We start from the raw sequence: 18,647 nt of genomic DNA on the forward strand, positions 1-18,647 counted from the left end.
TAAATTAGTCATGGTATACTTTCACTCCCTTCTCCGTGGATCTCAGTTTCCTCAGTGATCCTAAGCACAAATGTTTTCATAGGAAACCCAAGTACTATGATGTTTATTACCCTATAACATTAAAAACAACAAACAAAATTTATGTGATAAAAGGAAATTAAATTTTCAGCTGAACAAATATATCAAAAGAATTCTGGAGTTGGCCAACCAATATGGTACTAATGATGAACCTATACCTGGCATTAATTATGAAATAAATGATACATAATAAATACTTCCAAACTGATATCACATTTGTCAGTGGCGTAGCGTGGGTTGTCAGCACCCGGGGCAAGGCAAGTAATTTGCGCCCCCTAACCCGTGGATTTGCGCCCCCTAACCCTAACCCCCGCCCCCCCTGCACCCCCCACGCTACACCACTGTTTCCTGGCAGTTTTATTCTCTTGGCAAACCGCTTTTGTAGCTGTCAAGCGGTTTATAAATTTTAGGATTTTTTTTTTTAAAAGGGCATTTTCAGAAAAAGTTGCTCGTGGCTCTCAGCTGTTCCCTCTCAGCTGCTCGCTCCTAGTTTGTGGGAGGGTGGATTTAAGGCGTGACGGGGGGGTTGCGTGCGAAGAAGGGCAACCTCTCCCCACTGCGCCGCTTTGCTCCACCCTGGCAGGCAGGCTGGCAGGCTGGCTACACGCGACGCGCTCGGAGAGGGCCTCCGGATCGTCCCCCGGGCTGGGCAAGGGCTCGTTCTCACGCAGCGGCTGTTGCGCAGCCTCGCCGCCGCCCTTGCTCCTTCGCGTGCGGGGAAAGGCCGCCGGCAGCCCTGGGAGCGCCTCCCTCCGCGCCTTCACACGCAGCTGTGCCAGCCCAGCAGGCGGCTCCCATCCTCCCCGAGCCCCGGCCGGGCTAGCGGGGGTTGTGAGCCACCTGCAGGGAGCCGGGGGTCCTAGCAGGCTCCCTCGGAAGGTGGAGCGGGGCCCTCCTTCGCTGGAGGTTGGATGGCCAGCTGCGAGGAATTCTTAGCAGGCTCGCTCCACCTCCTCCTCCTCCCGACTTTGCAAGGAATTAGCAGGCTCGCTCCACCTCCTCCTCCTCCCGACTTTGCTGCTGCTGCTGCTCGGCTTTTTTCCTCTACCGACGGCACGCTGTGCCTTGGAGAGGTTCCCGCTTCCTTGAGGGGGGCCGGCCAAACGCGCCCCCCAAAATGTTGCGCCCGGTGCGGCTGGCACCCCTGGCACCCCCCACGCTACGCCACTGACATTTGTATAGGGCAATGGCAAGCGCTTAATTTCAAAAGTTTCAGAATACCTTGGCCAAGTTTGCAGATAACCTTAATTTCCACCCACCCACCCCAAAAGAACCCTGCTGTGACAATTTTTATTTCACCTATATTGAAGAGGATCCTTGAATGAGTCTGTCATTCATTCTGACAGATGCATTAAAGACTTCAAAAACTTTAATTGCAAATGAAATTCTTCCATTTGGAGAACTGTAATATGCTCTGCAATCTCAGCTATAACTTAAAATTCAGTAAATACAGTAACTGAAGAAAAGTGGTGCCATCATTTTGAAAATAAAGATTATGGGTTTTGTAATTCATGTAGAGCTACAATGATGTAAGAACAAAAATAGCTCTCCTTGTAAAAGGCAATTTGGCCAGAGTAGATACAGTAAGCACAGTGTTAAAAGGGACAAGTGTAAATTGCATGTTTCTATATCCTTCTGAAAAGCTCAAATTTCAGCACCCTTGCTATTTTTGCCACAGTTTGGGATGAGAACTAACTGTCCTTTGGCAATCGGTTTGAAGTAGCAAAGACCATTCAGTGTTATTATAAAAGAAAATAAATGTATAAATCACTTTGCAGGGATGTTAAGTTTAGATGAATTCAGTGCCCTGAAGTGCAGGTTTACCAGCTGTTTATTATATAAAATTGTTCCTATTATTTAACTGTTAAAAAGGAATTGCAAAAAATGTATGTAAATAATGTTGCTTAAATCTTTCTGGCCCTCTCAGGCAACAGTAGAAAATACACTTTAAAAGTATGCTGTCAGTAAAATCTTAAATGATATTTTCAAATACAATCTACATTTTTAAGATCCATTATAATTAACATGAAGACAGCAGTTTTCAAAGAAGCATTAAATACTGCATGATTTGTGTTTTAAAAGTATTTTCCTTATCAACCACTATATCCACCAAATACAGCACTGTAAGCTTTAAAAGACAAATTGTTTAATCTATTGTTCTTTCCGCAGGCTCAGAATAATTAGCAGCTCATTGTACTTAAAAAGGATTCACAATCTTTTCTATACGTAATTATAAAAATCATTATTGTGTGAATGGTGTCTAAGTCTAATGGCCTCCAACAAATTATACTTTTCACCCCAGGAGCAGTGAAGAACAGGATGGCTTGGTTTTTTAAAAAACAGAATATTTCAGTTATAAGAAGGCAATGGCAGAATTTATTTATATATGTATTCATACATGGGGGCATTTGCACATATCCATTGTTATACAAAGCAGAATACTGTGCCAATTGTTTCCAGAAAATCAATATGAATTCAGTTTATAAAAGTGCTATATAGTATGCCTTTCTTTGTTGCAAACGTGTTGTAAAACCAACCACACTGACTAGCATTCACTAGTCCATGGTTTGTAAACATATTCCAAAGGAACCATTTCCGAGTCAACTTTTCTGCTTTCCAACCCCTAAACGTGTACCATGGAATACATATGGATTGCAGTGGGCTCTGGAGACAGGGAAGTATTGTAGGCTGGAAGTTCAATTCACATGGAGCACTGGCCACAATCCCTACTTTCATTCCAGAAGAACTTAAAGTCATCTCATATGCCTAACTTTCCATGGCAGCTGACATTACAAGTGAAGATTGGTTGAAGCAGGCAAATTGCCCTGGGAAACTGTGTCAGCCATGACTGTCTGCTGTTACTTCTCATGCAGGAACCGAGCGATCCTTTGGACATAGTCTGACAAACACTCTCCTATTCAGAAGCATTTTACAGAGCTTGTCATAAGGCCACAAGGAGTGCCAGGGTCAGGGCTTAGGTGTTGTCAAATCTAAATAATGTAATGGTTTAAGACTTACTGCATGAATCATTAGTTTAGGTTAAAACATATGACAAAAGTGCCCAGCTGGGTCCAAGGGGTGATCCTGACTATTTAAAGGAGGCCATGGAATGACAAGTCATAAAGAAACCTGCTGGGGATCTGGACGGTGTGAATTACATCTTCAGCCAGTGCTTAACATTTATCTTCCTAGATAAAATGTTCAAGCAGGTGCTTTCCTGCAAACTGATACTGATTTTCTTGATATATTTCAGTCAGGGTTCAGACCTTTGCCATTATCCTGGACCTCCCAGAAGCTTTCAATACAACTTCCCATGCTATCCTTCTGCCACTTACTGGGACAAGGTGGCAGTGTCAGGAGTGCTGGATTATCTCTGCCAATGTGTTTGCACAGCACTGACCTCCTCACTGCCTCGCCCCTCTCCCTGCTGGTAAGTGGAAGCGACTCCGCTGCTGGGAGGTCAAGTGCATGGTACATCTGGAATTTTGGGAAGCATATTTCTATTCTTTGTTTTGTCAATATGGCGCTGTGGGTTAAACCACAGAGCCTAGGACTTGCCGATCAGAAGGTCGGCGGTTCGAATCCCCACGACGGGGTGAGCTCCCATTGCTCGGTCCCAGCTCCTGCCAATCAAGCAGTCTGAAAGTATGTCAAGTGCAAGTAGATAAATAGGTACCACTCTGGCAGTTCCGTTTGCTGCTCTGGTTCGCCAGAAGCGGCTTAGTCATGCTGGCCACATGACCCGGAAGCTGTACGCCGGCTCCCTCAGCCAATAAAGCGAGATGAGCGCCACAACCCCAGAGTCGGCCACGACTGGACCTAATGGTCAGGGGTCCCTTTACCTTTACCTTTAATTTATGTCTGCTGCCCTGCAGAAAATATTGTCTTAATCAGAAACACAAGCAACATCCACAATGATGCATCGAAGACCTTGAATTTCCTCATTTCACTACAAATCAGACATTTATGGGCCACCAAAAGTCCTCTGTATGCTGATGATGTCTAGAAAACATGGCTCTGAAGTCTTGGCCAGACATGAGGGCATTCTTAAAATATCTAGAAAGCGAACACTATGGAAACACTAAATAATGTATTAGTCTGCTAATCTATGTGGGACAAACAGCAGAACACCTTCTACCCAAATTTGTATTGGTAGCATTATCCATCACAGAAGGTGACACTGCCATGACATATGAGAAGTATCTGTTTGGAGCTGCATACTGAGTTGTTTGTACCAATCAAGAATGCTGATCTTCGGATAAAACTTATAGTCAAAGTATTTTGTTAGATGCTTTAAAATGTCTTTATTTTTACTGGGTTTCCATAAGCATCACACTACCTGCAGACAGTATTTAATGATATTTGAGAACTTTTCTTAATCTTTGTTTTACCTGTATAGTTTTTATTGTTATACAGCACTGTAGCATTACTGTGATGTTTAGTGGTTTGTAAGTATTCCTAATGAATACATAAATAAATACAGAAACATACCATATTTTTTGCACCATAACACTCACTTTTTTCCTCCTAGAAAGTAAGGGGAAATGTCTGTGCGTGTTATGGAGCGAATGCCTGCAGGTGGCGGGGGGGATATGCTGCAGTCGTGAGCAGAGGATCCATGGTTCCCCTTCCTTCCCTCCTCCGTGGTTACAAAGCATGGATCCCACATGGATCCTCAGGATTTTTGCATTGGGCTACTCCAAACTCACTGTCAGATCACATCTCTGTGGCCACAGCATGAACCACAAAAATCATATATCCACTATTTCATTTAGAATATTTTTTTCTTGTTTTCCTCCTCTAAAAACTATGTGCGTGTTATGGTCTGGTGCGTGTTATAGAGCGAAAAATACGGCACTTGTTTATTGCTCACATACGACGTAATCAGAAACAGAGCCACTTCAGATAGTGAAGCACACCACCTCCATCTCCATTTAAACATACCAAGGCCTTTGGAAAACATTTCCATATGGTACCACACAGTGAACAGTATTGTTTGAAATCCACCTCACATAGATGGTCAGATTACATTGAGACTCTGTATCAGAACTGAATATAGCTCTGGTTGCATGGTGTGGCATCTTACAATGTAGCTGAAATCCTCCATATCATAAGCAAATTGAAGAAGATGGGTGGGATTCAAATGGAAGAGGATGGGCAGAATTTTTTGCTTATTCTCCTTTCCCCCTGTTTTGGACAGTCCCTCAGCTCCCAGGAGCTTATTTTCATGGAGCCATGTATGTGGTAGGGGGAATTGGGGGGGGGATCCCTCCTGTCCTCTTCCATCATCAGCAAACAGCTTCACTGGCTGCAAAGCACAAGGGCAACAATTGGCTTTCAGCCTTAAATCATTTTCAGCTGTCTGCATGGGAAGGACATTGTTACATTTGTATCTGTAAAATACTAACCTTCTCAGGAATAAGGCCTGACATCTCTTATGTTTCCTTAACTTCCCCTGCAAAAAGAAGCTTTTCTTTTTAAATAAAACATTGGTGGCTTATTTCTGATCTTATCCCGGCGTAAAAAAACAACAGAGGCTGAAGGTGTAAATATGTTACTGAAAATAAGCCTCTCTTTGCTTACTTGATTCTTGAGGTTAGGTGTAAAAAAAAAACCAGCAACCCCCAGGCAAATAAAACATTTGATGGTAGGTAATTGACTGAGCCTTTTAACAGCTACTGTAAATCTTTACCAGTTTTTACACTGTGGACCATCATGACCATTTAATTACATGATTCATATACAGTGTTGATCAAGGGAGTAGCTATGACCTAGATATATACAGCAGGGAACAGGATGTGCAACCGTGCAGCATGTTTCCACAAATTTGTAAGAGAATGGTGTGTAATATTGACTGCCCGACATGGATTTCTAGCTGCCTAGTTCACAGCCTATTTAATATGAATTTATATCACTGGAACAATTTTCATGTTGCAGAAGTTTTTTTCTGTGTTCAGTGTTCAGGAGTGTTCAGTGTCAGCAAGCCTACCTATGTCCCTGATCACACGTTACAGATTAACATGCATGCAAACACGTGTTGCCATACAAGTGTGATATTTCAAGATCTTGAGCCCAGATTTGTGGGTTCCCAATGTGGGTTCAAAAGAAATTTGTTTATTACTACACAGCACTGTTCAGCCATGTGACTTGAATCACCAGAATGATTCCAGAGAATAAAATCATTTGCTGAAACAATACACAAGGATATATTTCCCTCATCCCACTCTGTCTGGACCAACAGCTTATGGTTTGAATGTTGCTGTGACAGAAGTAGAGATAGACAGAGGTGGGGAATATTTATGTTTACTATATAAGGGTCTGGGAGGGGTGCTAGGAATCTGGCAGGCTGCAACAAAGACCTCAATGCAATGGGGGGGGGGAATCAAATGCAAATGATGCTAGTTAAGAACACATGAGAGCAGAAAGGACATGAAAAATGGGGAAATGGAGGAGACAGAGGATCAGAAGAGTGGTTGATTGGCATCCATCAGTCTTGGGAGACAAAGAAGGAGTGCACCCTTGGGGATGAGTGCTGACAATTACGTGTTCTGACTAAAGGACCAGGAGTGGATTTCTTGAGTTTCATAGTGACCTGAGAATCTCAGTCATGGTTTTATACTGGGATTCTTGAAGTGTGTCGGCATGAGTTGCTGGACATAAGCCACAGTCTGACTCTCATTACTGGCAGGCTGTCCTTCACCCAGGGAACCATGTATGGTTCAGAGCTAGCATTTTCAGAACACTCCCAAAATAGAACAAAAGTTGAGAAATTGAAAAAAAATGCTACACGTGGTTTCATGCTCCCTTTGGATCCTAACTAGACAAGAAAATTACCAATGAGGAGGAGGCAAGGGGGACAGGAAGGGGATGTACAGAAGGGGAGCTAATTATAGATGAGCAATCTATAATTGGAGAAATCCAAGAGTATGGTCTCTTGGAGAAAAACACTTAAAAGCCTTTGTTCCCTGAGGGGAGGGGTTGCTTGTGACAAAAAGGTGATCTTGCATGAGACTGAGACTAGGAGAAGATTGGAGTTGAAGGTCTATCTTTGAGAAAAGGAAAAAGCAACTGATCACTGTGCTCTTTAGAGGTCAAATTGATGGTCAGATAGAGACACATATTTAAATTGGCAACAGACAATATATCAGGTGCATTATCAGGCATTAGAATACACCTAGAGCAAGTTAATAAAGATAGCTGAAGTGCACCAAAGTTTGCTTCCTCTTCATGCCTTTATGCCATGCATCTTGCATAGTCACATGAAGAGCAAAGCCAAAGGAGCTTGACCTAACAACCACACTGGGCACCTTGGTAACATTGGGTTCTGGGGTCATGACTCATGAAAAGATAACATTATAATAATATTTAGGTCACCAAAGCTCCAGTGGACTTAGTGAGCAAAGCCTTCTCTGGAATTCAGTATTTGTAATAGCAGCTCTGCGCATACAAGGAGTGTGTTGAGTCATCCCTAATATTGTGTTGAATGGGGAAGACTTGCCTCTGAATCAGGGCTCAAGCCGGCATTTATTATCATCATAATTATTATTTTTATTTCTAGACCTTCATCTGACAATCTCCTGCAGACATACTTCTCTCTCTCTCATCCTCATAGTATTTTTTTAAAAAAACTTCAAACACCATAAAATACAGCAGAATCCAACTATCATCTCTGGGTTATACATGGTGTTTCTGTCTCAGTTTTCCCCAAAGCTATGAAGGAATGCATGTGCCTTCAGATGGTGGCAGAGAAATAGACAATCTTCATCACTATCACCATATATTATATATTCTTAGCTGTCTTCAGTCATATTTGCTGCAATATTTCAGCCACCTGAGCCATCATTTGATTGTTTCATCACCTGTTACTTCCTTCCAAACCAGGGAGCCATCTGAGGCCCCTTAATTGGATATGGCACTCAAGAATGATCCTATCAATGGTCCCTCCACTTCACTGTTCCACCATGAGATCAGAGTCCAACATGTTTGCCGGCATGCCAATTAGAAATTCCCTCAAAGCATTCAGGAATCCTTGGGATTCTGTAGGTTTTCAGGACCATCCTAGTCAGTTTCCCATCCCTGCAGAGAGAAACTGTGACCAACAATCCAAACTTCATCAATGTTCTGTCCATGACAATAGAGTGACTTGAAACTATCTATGATTGGATCATTCCTGAAATGTTCTATAGCAAATAAAAACAAATGAACAAACAAAACAAGAGTATGACCAGCACATGTGCTGGACCCACCTTATAGAAAAAGACTCATGATTGCCTTAGTTATCATGAAGTCCAGCACTGAACTTGAAAAGGTAACCAAAAAACCACTGCTAAGACCACCTCCATCAGCTCAGGTTAGGGAAGCTGTTGGACAATACACCAACAAAATTTCTGTTCTCTTTCCGAGGCAGCAAGCCCTTCTTGGCTATGTGATAATATTTTTTACAGCAGTCAGGTTAGGAAAGAGTTAGCTATTTAAATAGTCAAACTAAAGAAGATAAAACCTGGGGTAATTTTACCATCCACTCTCCATTTCAAAGCTTTTTATGTGTAGGTTTATGAACCATACCCATTAGACATATGGCCAAATTAGTCTTAAATAGCTAATCTATTTCTAAGTTGGCCATTTCTTTAGATAACAAATCTTTATGTGACTGAATTATTGTTTTTCTAAGAATCTTTATTTTATAGGTGAAACAGGTTTGAGCATTTAATTCTATTTGAAAATGGTTCCTTTAAAGTAATGCACACCCAAAAGACATTTCTGATTGCCATATTTCTTTTAGGGGCATTAAAAATAGATGGTTGGATATACTAATTAAAGTAGCATAGTAGAGAGTATTTAAGCAATTAGAAGTGTTACCAGAAGGACAAGCCTCAAGATATTATTGATAATATTGATTATGTAGCAGATGACTGAGTATGGATGTATATCATTAGAGAAACCTTAGTTCCACTTCTTCCTGTTTCTTAAACCTTCTTTAAATAAATTCTCTTGCTTTTCTGTGCTTATTATTAGTCACCAATATACTGATTGGCCACCAAATTTATCCACCTAGAGGCAGTTCAAATACATATGACCCCAGTCCAGAAAGCTATGTAGAAAGCTAAATGTGCACAGCATAATTTTTGATCCTCACTTTCTAGAACTTGCTTCACTAGCTGCCCACTAGACCCAGTGAAGCAGCAATGCAACACAAGGAACCGCTGTCAGAAATAACAGCCAGGACCAAACAACATAACAGAGATATTGACTAGCAGTAACACTGGACCGCAACCAACAAAATGAAATTTTACACAGATAATGTCCTGCATTTAGGGCCAAAACATTAAAGGCACAAAAGTATAATTGGGCAAGCCTAACTTGACAGCATTACTTGTAGAAAGGATCTAGGTGTCTTGGTGGACCACAACCTGAAAACAAGCCAGTGCATAGCTACAAAAGAAGCAAATGCACTATTAGTTTGCATTAACATAAATACAGCATCTAGATCATGGGGAATAACAGCTCCACTCTGTTCAGTAATGGTCAGAGTGAAGCACAGGGCACATCTGATCTACTGTGTCCAGTTCTGGGTGCAACATTTTAAGAAGGACATTACAAACTAGAGCATGTCCACAGGATAGTAATAGGCATGGAAACAATGAGAAATGATTGAAAGAGCTGGATATATCTACCCCGGAGATCAGAATATTAAAGCAAGACATGCAGAAGATAGAACAGACTTGTTATCTGTTGCCCCAGAAGACATAACTGCTGCCAGTAGATGGAAATTGCAGACAAGCATTTGCTGGCTAAAAATTAGGAGACATTTCCCAACTGTAAGAGTTGTTAAACAGTGGTGCAAATTGCCTTGGGATTTGGTGTGCTCTATATCACCATAGGTATTTAAGCAGAGGCTTGATCTCAGGAATGCTGTAGTTGCATTTTGAATTATAACTCCTGGACTGAGCAGGGTGTGTGGACTTAGGGCACATGTGCACTTGAAAAGACATGATGCTCAGAATAATAGCTATGTGGAGGAAGGACTACAGTTACCAGGAACTGGGTATGGATGTATGCAACTCTATTCCCTAAGACTTCCACTTCTATACAGTGGTGCCTCGCAAGACGAAAATAATCCGTTCCGCGAGTCTCTTCGTCTAGCGGTTTTTTCGTCGCGAAGCAACCCTATTAGCGGCTTAGCGGCTTAGCGCTATTAGTGGTTTAGCGGCTATTAAAGGCTTAGCGGCTTAGTGGCTAAAAGGCTATTAAAGGCTTAGCGGCTTAGAAAAAAGGGGGGAAGCGAAAAAAATCGCAAGACTCGCAAGACGTTTTCGTCTTGCGAAGCAAGCCCATAGGGAAATTCGTCTTGCGAAGCGCATCGAAAAACGGAAAACCCTTTCGTCTAGCGGGTTTTTCGACTTGCGAGGCATTCGTCTTGCGGGGCACCACTGTAATTAAATGGTCCTAACATTTAATTATAGTGTATGCTCTTCCTATGAAAACCCTAAGGGAGAGCTCAGCAAAGGTGGCTCTAAGGGAGCACAATTTGTTTGGTGGCCCCAGGAGCAGAGGTTCTAGGGCACCATACCAGGTGCTGCAACTATGAAGTCTAGTGGAAAGCGAGCAGTGGGGGGTATGCCAGATTTTGGCATCACCAAGGTGCCACTGAAATTTGAGATGTCAAGTTCCACCACTGAGCTCAGTGTTAGAAATGGAGGGACATTCTTATCAAAACAGCATTTTTCCACTTGGAATAAATAACATCTATTCATTTAAGGTTGCAAATGTAAAGGGATGCACTCCGACATCACTGTGGTGGGATTAGACCTGCCTTGTGTTATTGGAGACCCAAACATTTGAAAATAAAGCCTGTTTCTATCTACACAGTGCGCTTCTTTACTTACACAGCCCATCCTAGGTTCCCTTTCTTGGTCATGCTCGTGTAACAAAATGCTGGGAATTGGCATTAATGTACAGGTGACTGCTCTTTTTAAGGAACAATAAAGATAAAATATCCTCAGTGATAAATGGGGCAATATCAAACAGAAGTTGGACTGCTTAAATAATGAAGTACACCACCGCTTTATAGGGAATTCTTCACTCTGCTGTTATAATTCATTTTAAATTAAGAAAGGCTGCTATAAAATGCAACATTTACATCAACAAATAAATGACTAAAGCAAGCTTTTCAAAGGTGTGTTATATTGTCTTAAAATGTCCTTAGAGAATTAAGTGAAGGCTTCATGTGATTCATTTCCAGGATGCGAAATCAAGCTGCCTTGTGTCAGTAATACAAATTTTCAGAATTAATACTACAAAATGATTTGTTTTTCAACAGAATTAAAACAGAATTCAACAGTGAAATTTCTGCAGGGACGAGTAAAGGGCCTGGTGCAGGTTAGGAAGACTAGTGTGTGAGAGAAAGAACATGAAAATACATATATGTGGAGAAAGGAAATTTCACTTGGGATTTGGGTATGTGATATGCTGAATGGAAAAGAAAGAAAACAAATTTACAAGCACTATACTAAAAATATATCTAGTTTTGTTGTTGTTTTATTCTTATTTCAATCTTCTCTCCTGTATTTCCCGATTGATTGCTGGTGTTTTAAATATAAGTACAAATATTTCTATTTTAAATATCTTGCCTTCACTTTGCTGAATTTTAGGGAAACACTAACATGAATATCATACAGGAATGATATTACCTGGTTCAGAAGACAAATTCATCCAGCTCAAAATTTGGGATAGAACCACATTCTGAACCAATACATACATAATCACTTCCTCAGACATCTTTCAAACACTTTAATATTTTACATTAACTTTTGGGCAGAAAAACAACAAAGATTGGGTTAGAAAGTTCCTAAAACATATGCCAACATTTTAGATGGATTGTTCTCTGTTGCAGAGAACTGAAATAATTAGGGTTTCTTTGGGGCTTAAGCTTATTTGGGTCTTTATGTGCTTATCCATATTAAAACATTTATTAATTTATGGGGAATTTGTGGGCTAATTTAAGCCTTGACCTTTTCTTCCCAGTTACACCAAGCTAATTGACATTAATATGGAATGCAGTGAAAACTCCATTGTTGCCTGCCTGATACATTATAATCAGGAAAGGTCATTACAAATATCTAATGCTCTTGTGTGAACATTCTGTCAAAAGATACTTGAGGGGGGAAATCAGGATGTGCTTGTTGCAAATTAATTACTGGAAGCTACGGATGTATTTTATGTCCCTGTGTGTTAAAAGGTCATCAGTTTGCATTTATCTATTTGTTTAAACAAATTGTGATTCTGACACCACTTTGTGCCCAGACTTTTGATGACAGTGATGTTCAGTTTAAAGTCCAGGTTGCTCAGTTTAATAGGTAGTCCTCTTTCTGAGAGGTTAGTGCTCTTGATCATGCCTTATTCATTGCATAAATCACCTTCAAGAAATATGTTCTGCTCTCACTTTCCAATCTTGTTTGGAGCTGTTGCTAACAGCTTTTAATTTGGGAAGTCTATCTCTGAGTTGACTGCGCCTCAGTGGTTTCAGCTCAATTGTTTCCCTAGCCAGCAGACCATTTCATTTTTCCTGAAGGTCACTACAGGCTGCCAAGGCTTTGAAAGCACACCCACATTTTCATTGAGGCTGCAATACAACTTTGCAGTACCATTAGGATAAATGGAAGTGGGCATGCATGTGTGTGACTTTTCCTATCAACAATTACATAATTTATTATAATTCAAAATAAACAAGGCTAGCAGCGAAGGGTGAATTGCAAATAGCATGGCTTCTTGCATTTGTCTTTACTTTTCTTCCATTGAAATCATAAGATTGTGTGTGTTTGTGTGTGTGTGTGTGTGTGTTTCTACTGGATTGGCTGTGTGCTGAAAAGAAGTATAAAGTGACTCATACTATGACTGGCTTAGGCAAGTGGCTGTTTCAACTATGGTACTACAAATTTGCACCAACAGAAGATGCAGTTAGCTGCAGATAAATCAGGGGTGCACAGCCTGTGGCCCTCCAGATGTTGGATGACACCTCCCATCATCCCTGATCACTGGCTATTCCAGCTGGGGCTGATGGGAGTTGTAGTCCAGAAACATCTGGAGGGCCAGAGATTGTGCACCCCAGAGATGGATGAAGGCTCCCAGCAAAAGGGTAGCGCAGTGGCCATCTGTTGGAGGGTAGATGCCATTAGCTGCAATAGAGAATGGAATTGATTCTTCCCCATCCCCATCTTTCTCTCTACCCCCTCTCTCACAGAAACACATACTTAAATGATAAATTAAGTGCTAAAAAAGTAAAATCTGTTTTGATGTAAGCTAAAAACAGCAAAACTGTTATTTCTACCTGCCTTTGTGCAAGTAATCCCTGGGTCTCTTATTCCCAGGCCACACTGTTCGGAATTTTAGAAGGCAGAGGTAGTGGTGTTGGAAGGACCTACTTTTTGTTGTGCTAATGGTTGGGAAGCTTTGTTAGGAGCTGGTAACACAGACCAAAAGCAATTGAGGAAAGTAGCCTTTCCCCATTGCTCATCCACAGCAACCATGTTTCAAATACTGTATGTATGTCCTACCTCTAAACATATGGTTATACTAAGCTATTGTAGCTAACAGTCACTGATAGGTCTATCACCCTATGAAGACACCTAAACCAGTGGCTATCAACACATCTTCTGTCAGAGCTCCATAAATTACTTATGCATTGTGTAAGGAAGTGAATATATTGCCAGTCAATTTCATTGGGTGACCCTAACAGCTTTATCGGAGGAGCTGTTTTGCACACCGTATATAATTTAATAAATGTATCAAATCCTTCCTTCATCAAATTTTCTCCAGGCCAAAAAGTCTTTTAGCATTTATTTTTGCCATTTTGGCCCATACCACAGAACTTGTGGGGCAATATAAACTGCAAATGATGGCTGATGATTTAGCTAAGTCGCAATTTGTGGAATCCTCAATAAACATGTAAGAGGAGCTTATTCCTCTAAATCAGAAAAACACACACATACATATTCACTCACCAAATTTCATTTAGATTTTAAAACTCATATACTCAATTACTATCACAATTAGCAATTTTAGGCTAGATTTAAATTTAGCATACATTAGAATGAGATTTTTGTGCTTGAGAGAGAGATACCAACATTAGCATGGGATGAATCTAAACTAATTATCAGATCTTTGGCTTTTTAAACTATAATTAAAATACTGGAAGGCTTTTGTTCAAAAGCATGTAGATTCTTCAATACCATTTTATTTTAAAAATGTTGAAGTGGCAGAGAAAATTAGACCTTTCAGAGCATCAGAGATATGATCCAAGTACAGTAACAGCAACCAAATGTGGTTGCAAGTGTTCATATACATATTTGTCAAGAACCATAAAACTTACCTGTTAACATGCTTTGGTTTAACAGGCTATTACTTCTCCTGAATGAGCACAGTGATACATATTGAAATGTGCCTGCTTGTTTAGTGGCGCTTATGGTACAGTCAAAAGCCCATATTAGATATATATTTTTATATATGTAAATAAAACTCCCTCACACTTTATAGACAGCAAGATAAATAGGTAGCTTATTGATGTAGTAACACTGGGCAGAAACTGATAGAAACTGCCTGAAATCTAAAGGTAATATTTTGCTTCCACCAATTCTAATGGTCAAATTACACAAGACATTACTCATGTGATTTGCCCCTGAGTGCAAGGTATTTCTTCCACAAATAATCAGCACAGATGGGCAGATATGAACTAGGACCACATCTTAAGATAAGAGGATCCTAATCTATATTGACACCTGCTATTTGCTTGAGGAAGAAAAGCAGAAAAGGGAAATCCAGATCAGGATTACAACAGTAGGCAAAGGGTGAAATTCCCCACTCCCTCAACCCAGCACATACCCCTGTATTTTTTTCTTATGGAGGGAGATTGCAAGATTAATGGACATTTAGTAATGGTATCAACGGATTATGTATGTTACTGAAGAGTTAAGTGGTAATTGTCGGAGTAATGTAGTAGTAGAAGAAGAAGAAGAGTTTGGATTTGATATCCCGCCTTTCACTCCCCTTCAGGAGTCTCAAAGCGGCTAACATTCTCCTTTCCCTTCCTCCCCCACAACAAACACTCTGTGAGGTGAGTGGGGCTGAGAGACTTCAAAGAAGTGTGACTGGCCCAAGGTCACCCAGCAGCTGCATGTGGAGGAGCGGAGACGCGAACCCGGTTACCCAGATTACGTGACTACCGCTCTTAACCACTACACCACACTGGCTCTAGTAGAGTGGAAAGGAAGGTTTGTTTTCTCAGTTTCAGAGGGTTGAGAATGACTGGCTGTTCTAAACTTTATTTCACTTTCTTCATCTATCACGTCAGAAGAGATGGATCCTAAGACTTCAGAAACCAGCAAAACACAATAGGTCATTTGGGTTGATATTGCAATACAACTGCACCACCAGCCTTAGAGACAGATACACCTGCACAGATCTAAATTATTGGGTTTCCAGTCACATATACCGTACTTTCTCCTTCCCAAGTTCAACTTCTAGATGGTTCCATTGAGACAATAATTACATTTTAATTTCCCATTACCAAAATGCCAGAAGTTTCCAAAGCATTTTTAAATAGCAGCCATTGATCAGAAAAGGAAACCTATTTATGTTAAGTGGATAGAAGAGGAAGGCAGAGAGCACTCTTTCATTTCCGCCCTTTCCCTTTGTAAACATGCATCCTCGAATACCATTTAAGTTCACCATAGAACTTGACTTCTAGAAAAGAAGTATATTTTGCACATCACAGAGATCTACTTCGAAAAAGAAGTATAATTTTCACACATGAATTTATAGCACCTGATCTCATGAGTTTGTGTGATACGCATGCCATAGTCAGCTTTCATTAATACACAACAAACACAATGAGAAACCTGCATTTGCTACTATATACAGTGGCTACATTCGTATGCCACAATAAATTATAGTTTATCCTGATTGCAATGACCTTTGGGCTCACATACTTTCTCTCTCTTTCTTCGCTGCAGCCATGAAGAAATAGCTCAGTGCTATGTCTGAACTGTAAATTGTGCTTCAGCTTTACTTTGGTTCGTTGAAACAATCCAGCTTCACAACCCATAGGCTGAAGTCAGCTTATTCAAACAGACCATAGTTAAGATTAATCACAGTTTGTTGGGTTCATAAGTTACAAGAAGCTGTGGTAAATCAAAAATGGAAGCAAAAGCTTTTCCTCGCAGCCAAGTCAGAGCAGGAGAGGAGAAGCAGGAGTGCATGAACTAGACTTATTCCCATGGTTTATTGTGGCGTTGAGTAAGGCGAAACCATTTACTCTCTTTCCTTTTTCTGTCTTGAAATTAGTTTGTTACCAGCATTGTTCCTCATTATTTTTGCTTTCACTAGACTGAGATACAAGTCTTACATTACTTTGTTAATCATTTTCATGACAATACACAGCTATGCTTAGGAAAACTCTAGAATTTTGGCTCAAGTTCAAACACAGATTATATTTTCACTAAATGAATATACAATTTATGATGTGACCACCCAGGAATCCAGCAAAAATGGTTGCATAGAAAATATGGCTTTTAACTGAAGGTCAAATAAAATTATGATGAATATTTCAAGTGGTCAATTTAAAGAGGGCATTGCTGAGGGAAGGAGTACCTAAGGTCTGGAAACTGAAAACTGATTTTCCAGAGTGCACCCGTTCTGCATTGGATATTATAAAATTGATTGTTCTGCACTGGATATCATAAAATTGATTGGTAGTCATCCTTAATATCACTCTTTCCTTAAACAAAGCTTTCTGCCTGAGTTTTTCTTCTTTTTCACTGCTTTTTAACAGTAGTTAGAAAGAAAGAAAAATGGGAACTCTGATGCAGTGATAGTTTAATATAGCAGGACATCACAAACAAGTAATAAACCAAGGGGGGAAATCAGTGTAGTAGCCTCAAATAATACATTAGTATATGCATCTTAATTTGCAATGTGAAATTAATGAAAATGCATACCTTCAACTGCATGAAAAAGGGGCAACAGAATCAACACTGGATTGCATGTCTATTTTTGTATTAGACATGTGCACTCACATCCAGGCCCAATGATCCAAACCTGTCCATCTAAGTGGGATGGCTTAAAGGCCATAAAAAGTTTAGAATCCGTCTTTATAGTACATAAATAAATCCCCCCTGAAAGAAGAGTATGACTCAACATGACTCAAATCATGTTAAATTGTATCATTAGAGCATGCCTCTGGTTCAATCCTCTTTTTTAAAAAAAATGATAATGAAGCAAAAATATAACCTTGCTGGATTACAGTAATATATTTTTCAAGAATTAAGGTTCGCAACATTATTCTAGGTAATTCATTTACATTGCATTTCCTCTGTACTGGTTTATGTCTGAGTCTTCTCCTGCCTACCCCCAGGGGATGGGTTAGGAAACAGCCTAGAAATGAAGAAGGAACCACCAGAGACCCAGGTTTCTGAATGATTTCCTTATTGACTTGCCTCTCTTCCCACGCCTCCTCCCACAGCTCATATACTCTTCTTCTGTCCTGGGTGGACTCTTTATACTGCCTGAATCATTTTGTGGCACGTATAACAAGCAGCAATAAGAAAAAGGAAGAGGAAGAGGAGGCAACATTAAGTAGCCCACAATAGTAAGCTGATTTAAATTTTGTGACCATGTTTCCCATTTTACAGAGAAATGACCTTTGTATGACATATCCTGTATACAATGGGATGTCTGGTCCAAGTCCACTATGAAGTTAAAGAACCATAAGAAAGCAGAGGCCCTGGAGTTGGCCATGAATGTTTATCAGACTAAGCAGGCACAAAAACCGCCTTGTCACAGTCTTCTCTACCGTAGTGATATGTACCATGTGCTTCTTTCAATTATAGGATCATATCAAAATTTCATGTGAATCTGTGTACTTTTTCGTTCTCTTATTGGTGATGCACAGATAGTCTCCAAATGGTTACAGCATAGGCTGCAACACTAACAGGTTGACAGAAATAGGTGCAGAAAAGAAAGGTACAGAAAAGGAAAGTTCTGCAGAGGCAGCTTATCTAGAGCAAGCCCAGCTCTCTCCTTTCCTTGCAGCAAGACCTCATGCTGGGTCTGTGCTTATTTTTAATATTCAAATTTGCACTTGAAACCATTACAAGGATGTTTATTTTGCTGCTTTAATGTGAATGCATGCATGTGAAACTTTGTTTTATAGGAACAAACACATTCCTATTTGCTTAATTATCTAGAGGTATTCTATAGGTTAATTTATCATGTAGAATTCAAAGGGGTACATAATAATGAGGGAAGCCACAGTTATGCTTAGTTCATATTAACTGCTTCCATAATGTATTGGTAGAAAGTATTAATATTTCTTTCAGATTTAAGTTCAGCTTAATACACAATATTCTGGCACGGCTGCTGAACACTAAATGTCATGTAGCTACTTTAACTTCTATTTACACAACTTCATACCACAGTGGCAAACTGAAGTATGTTTGCAACCACACAAGGAAATGAAGAAGCAAGTTGCAAAAGAACTGGGCCATATTAAAACACAATTAAACCCATATTTAAAC

The 18,647-nt window shown here is 40.2% G+C and overlaps 2 protein-coding genes across 7 annotated transcripts in view; one reads left to right on the forward strand and one right to left on the reverse strand.

The window, feature by feature from the left end:
- Nucleotides 1-11,574, forward strand: part of LOC308583081 (uncharacterized protein) — a 145,734-nt gene extending 134,160 nt beyond the window's left edge. The window contains exon 10 of the mRNA XM_081186757.1: nt 11,399-11,574. Within this exon, the coding sequence (XP_081042883.1) occupies nt 11,399-11,462 (64 nt within the window). The 3' untranslated portion in view covers nt 11,463-11,574. The remainder of the gene's footprint in view (nt 1-11,398) is intronic.
- Nucleotides 1-18,647, reverse strand: part of HS3ST5 (heparan sulfate-glucosamine 3-sulfotransferase 5) — a 148,713-nt gene that overhangs the window by 111,476 nt on the left and 18,590 nt on the right. The window lies entirely within an intron of this gene.

This window comes from Podarcis bocagei (assembly GCF_964188305.1).
Source record: "Podarcis bocagei genome assembly, chromosome: 3".
Taxonomy (NCBI): domain Eukaryota; kingdom Metazoa; phylum Chordata; class Lepidosauria; order Squamata; family Lacertidae; genus Podarcis; species Podarcis bocagei.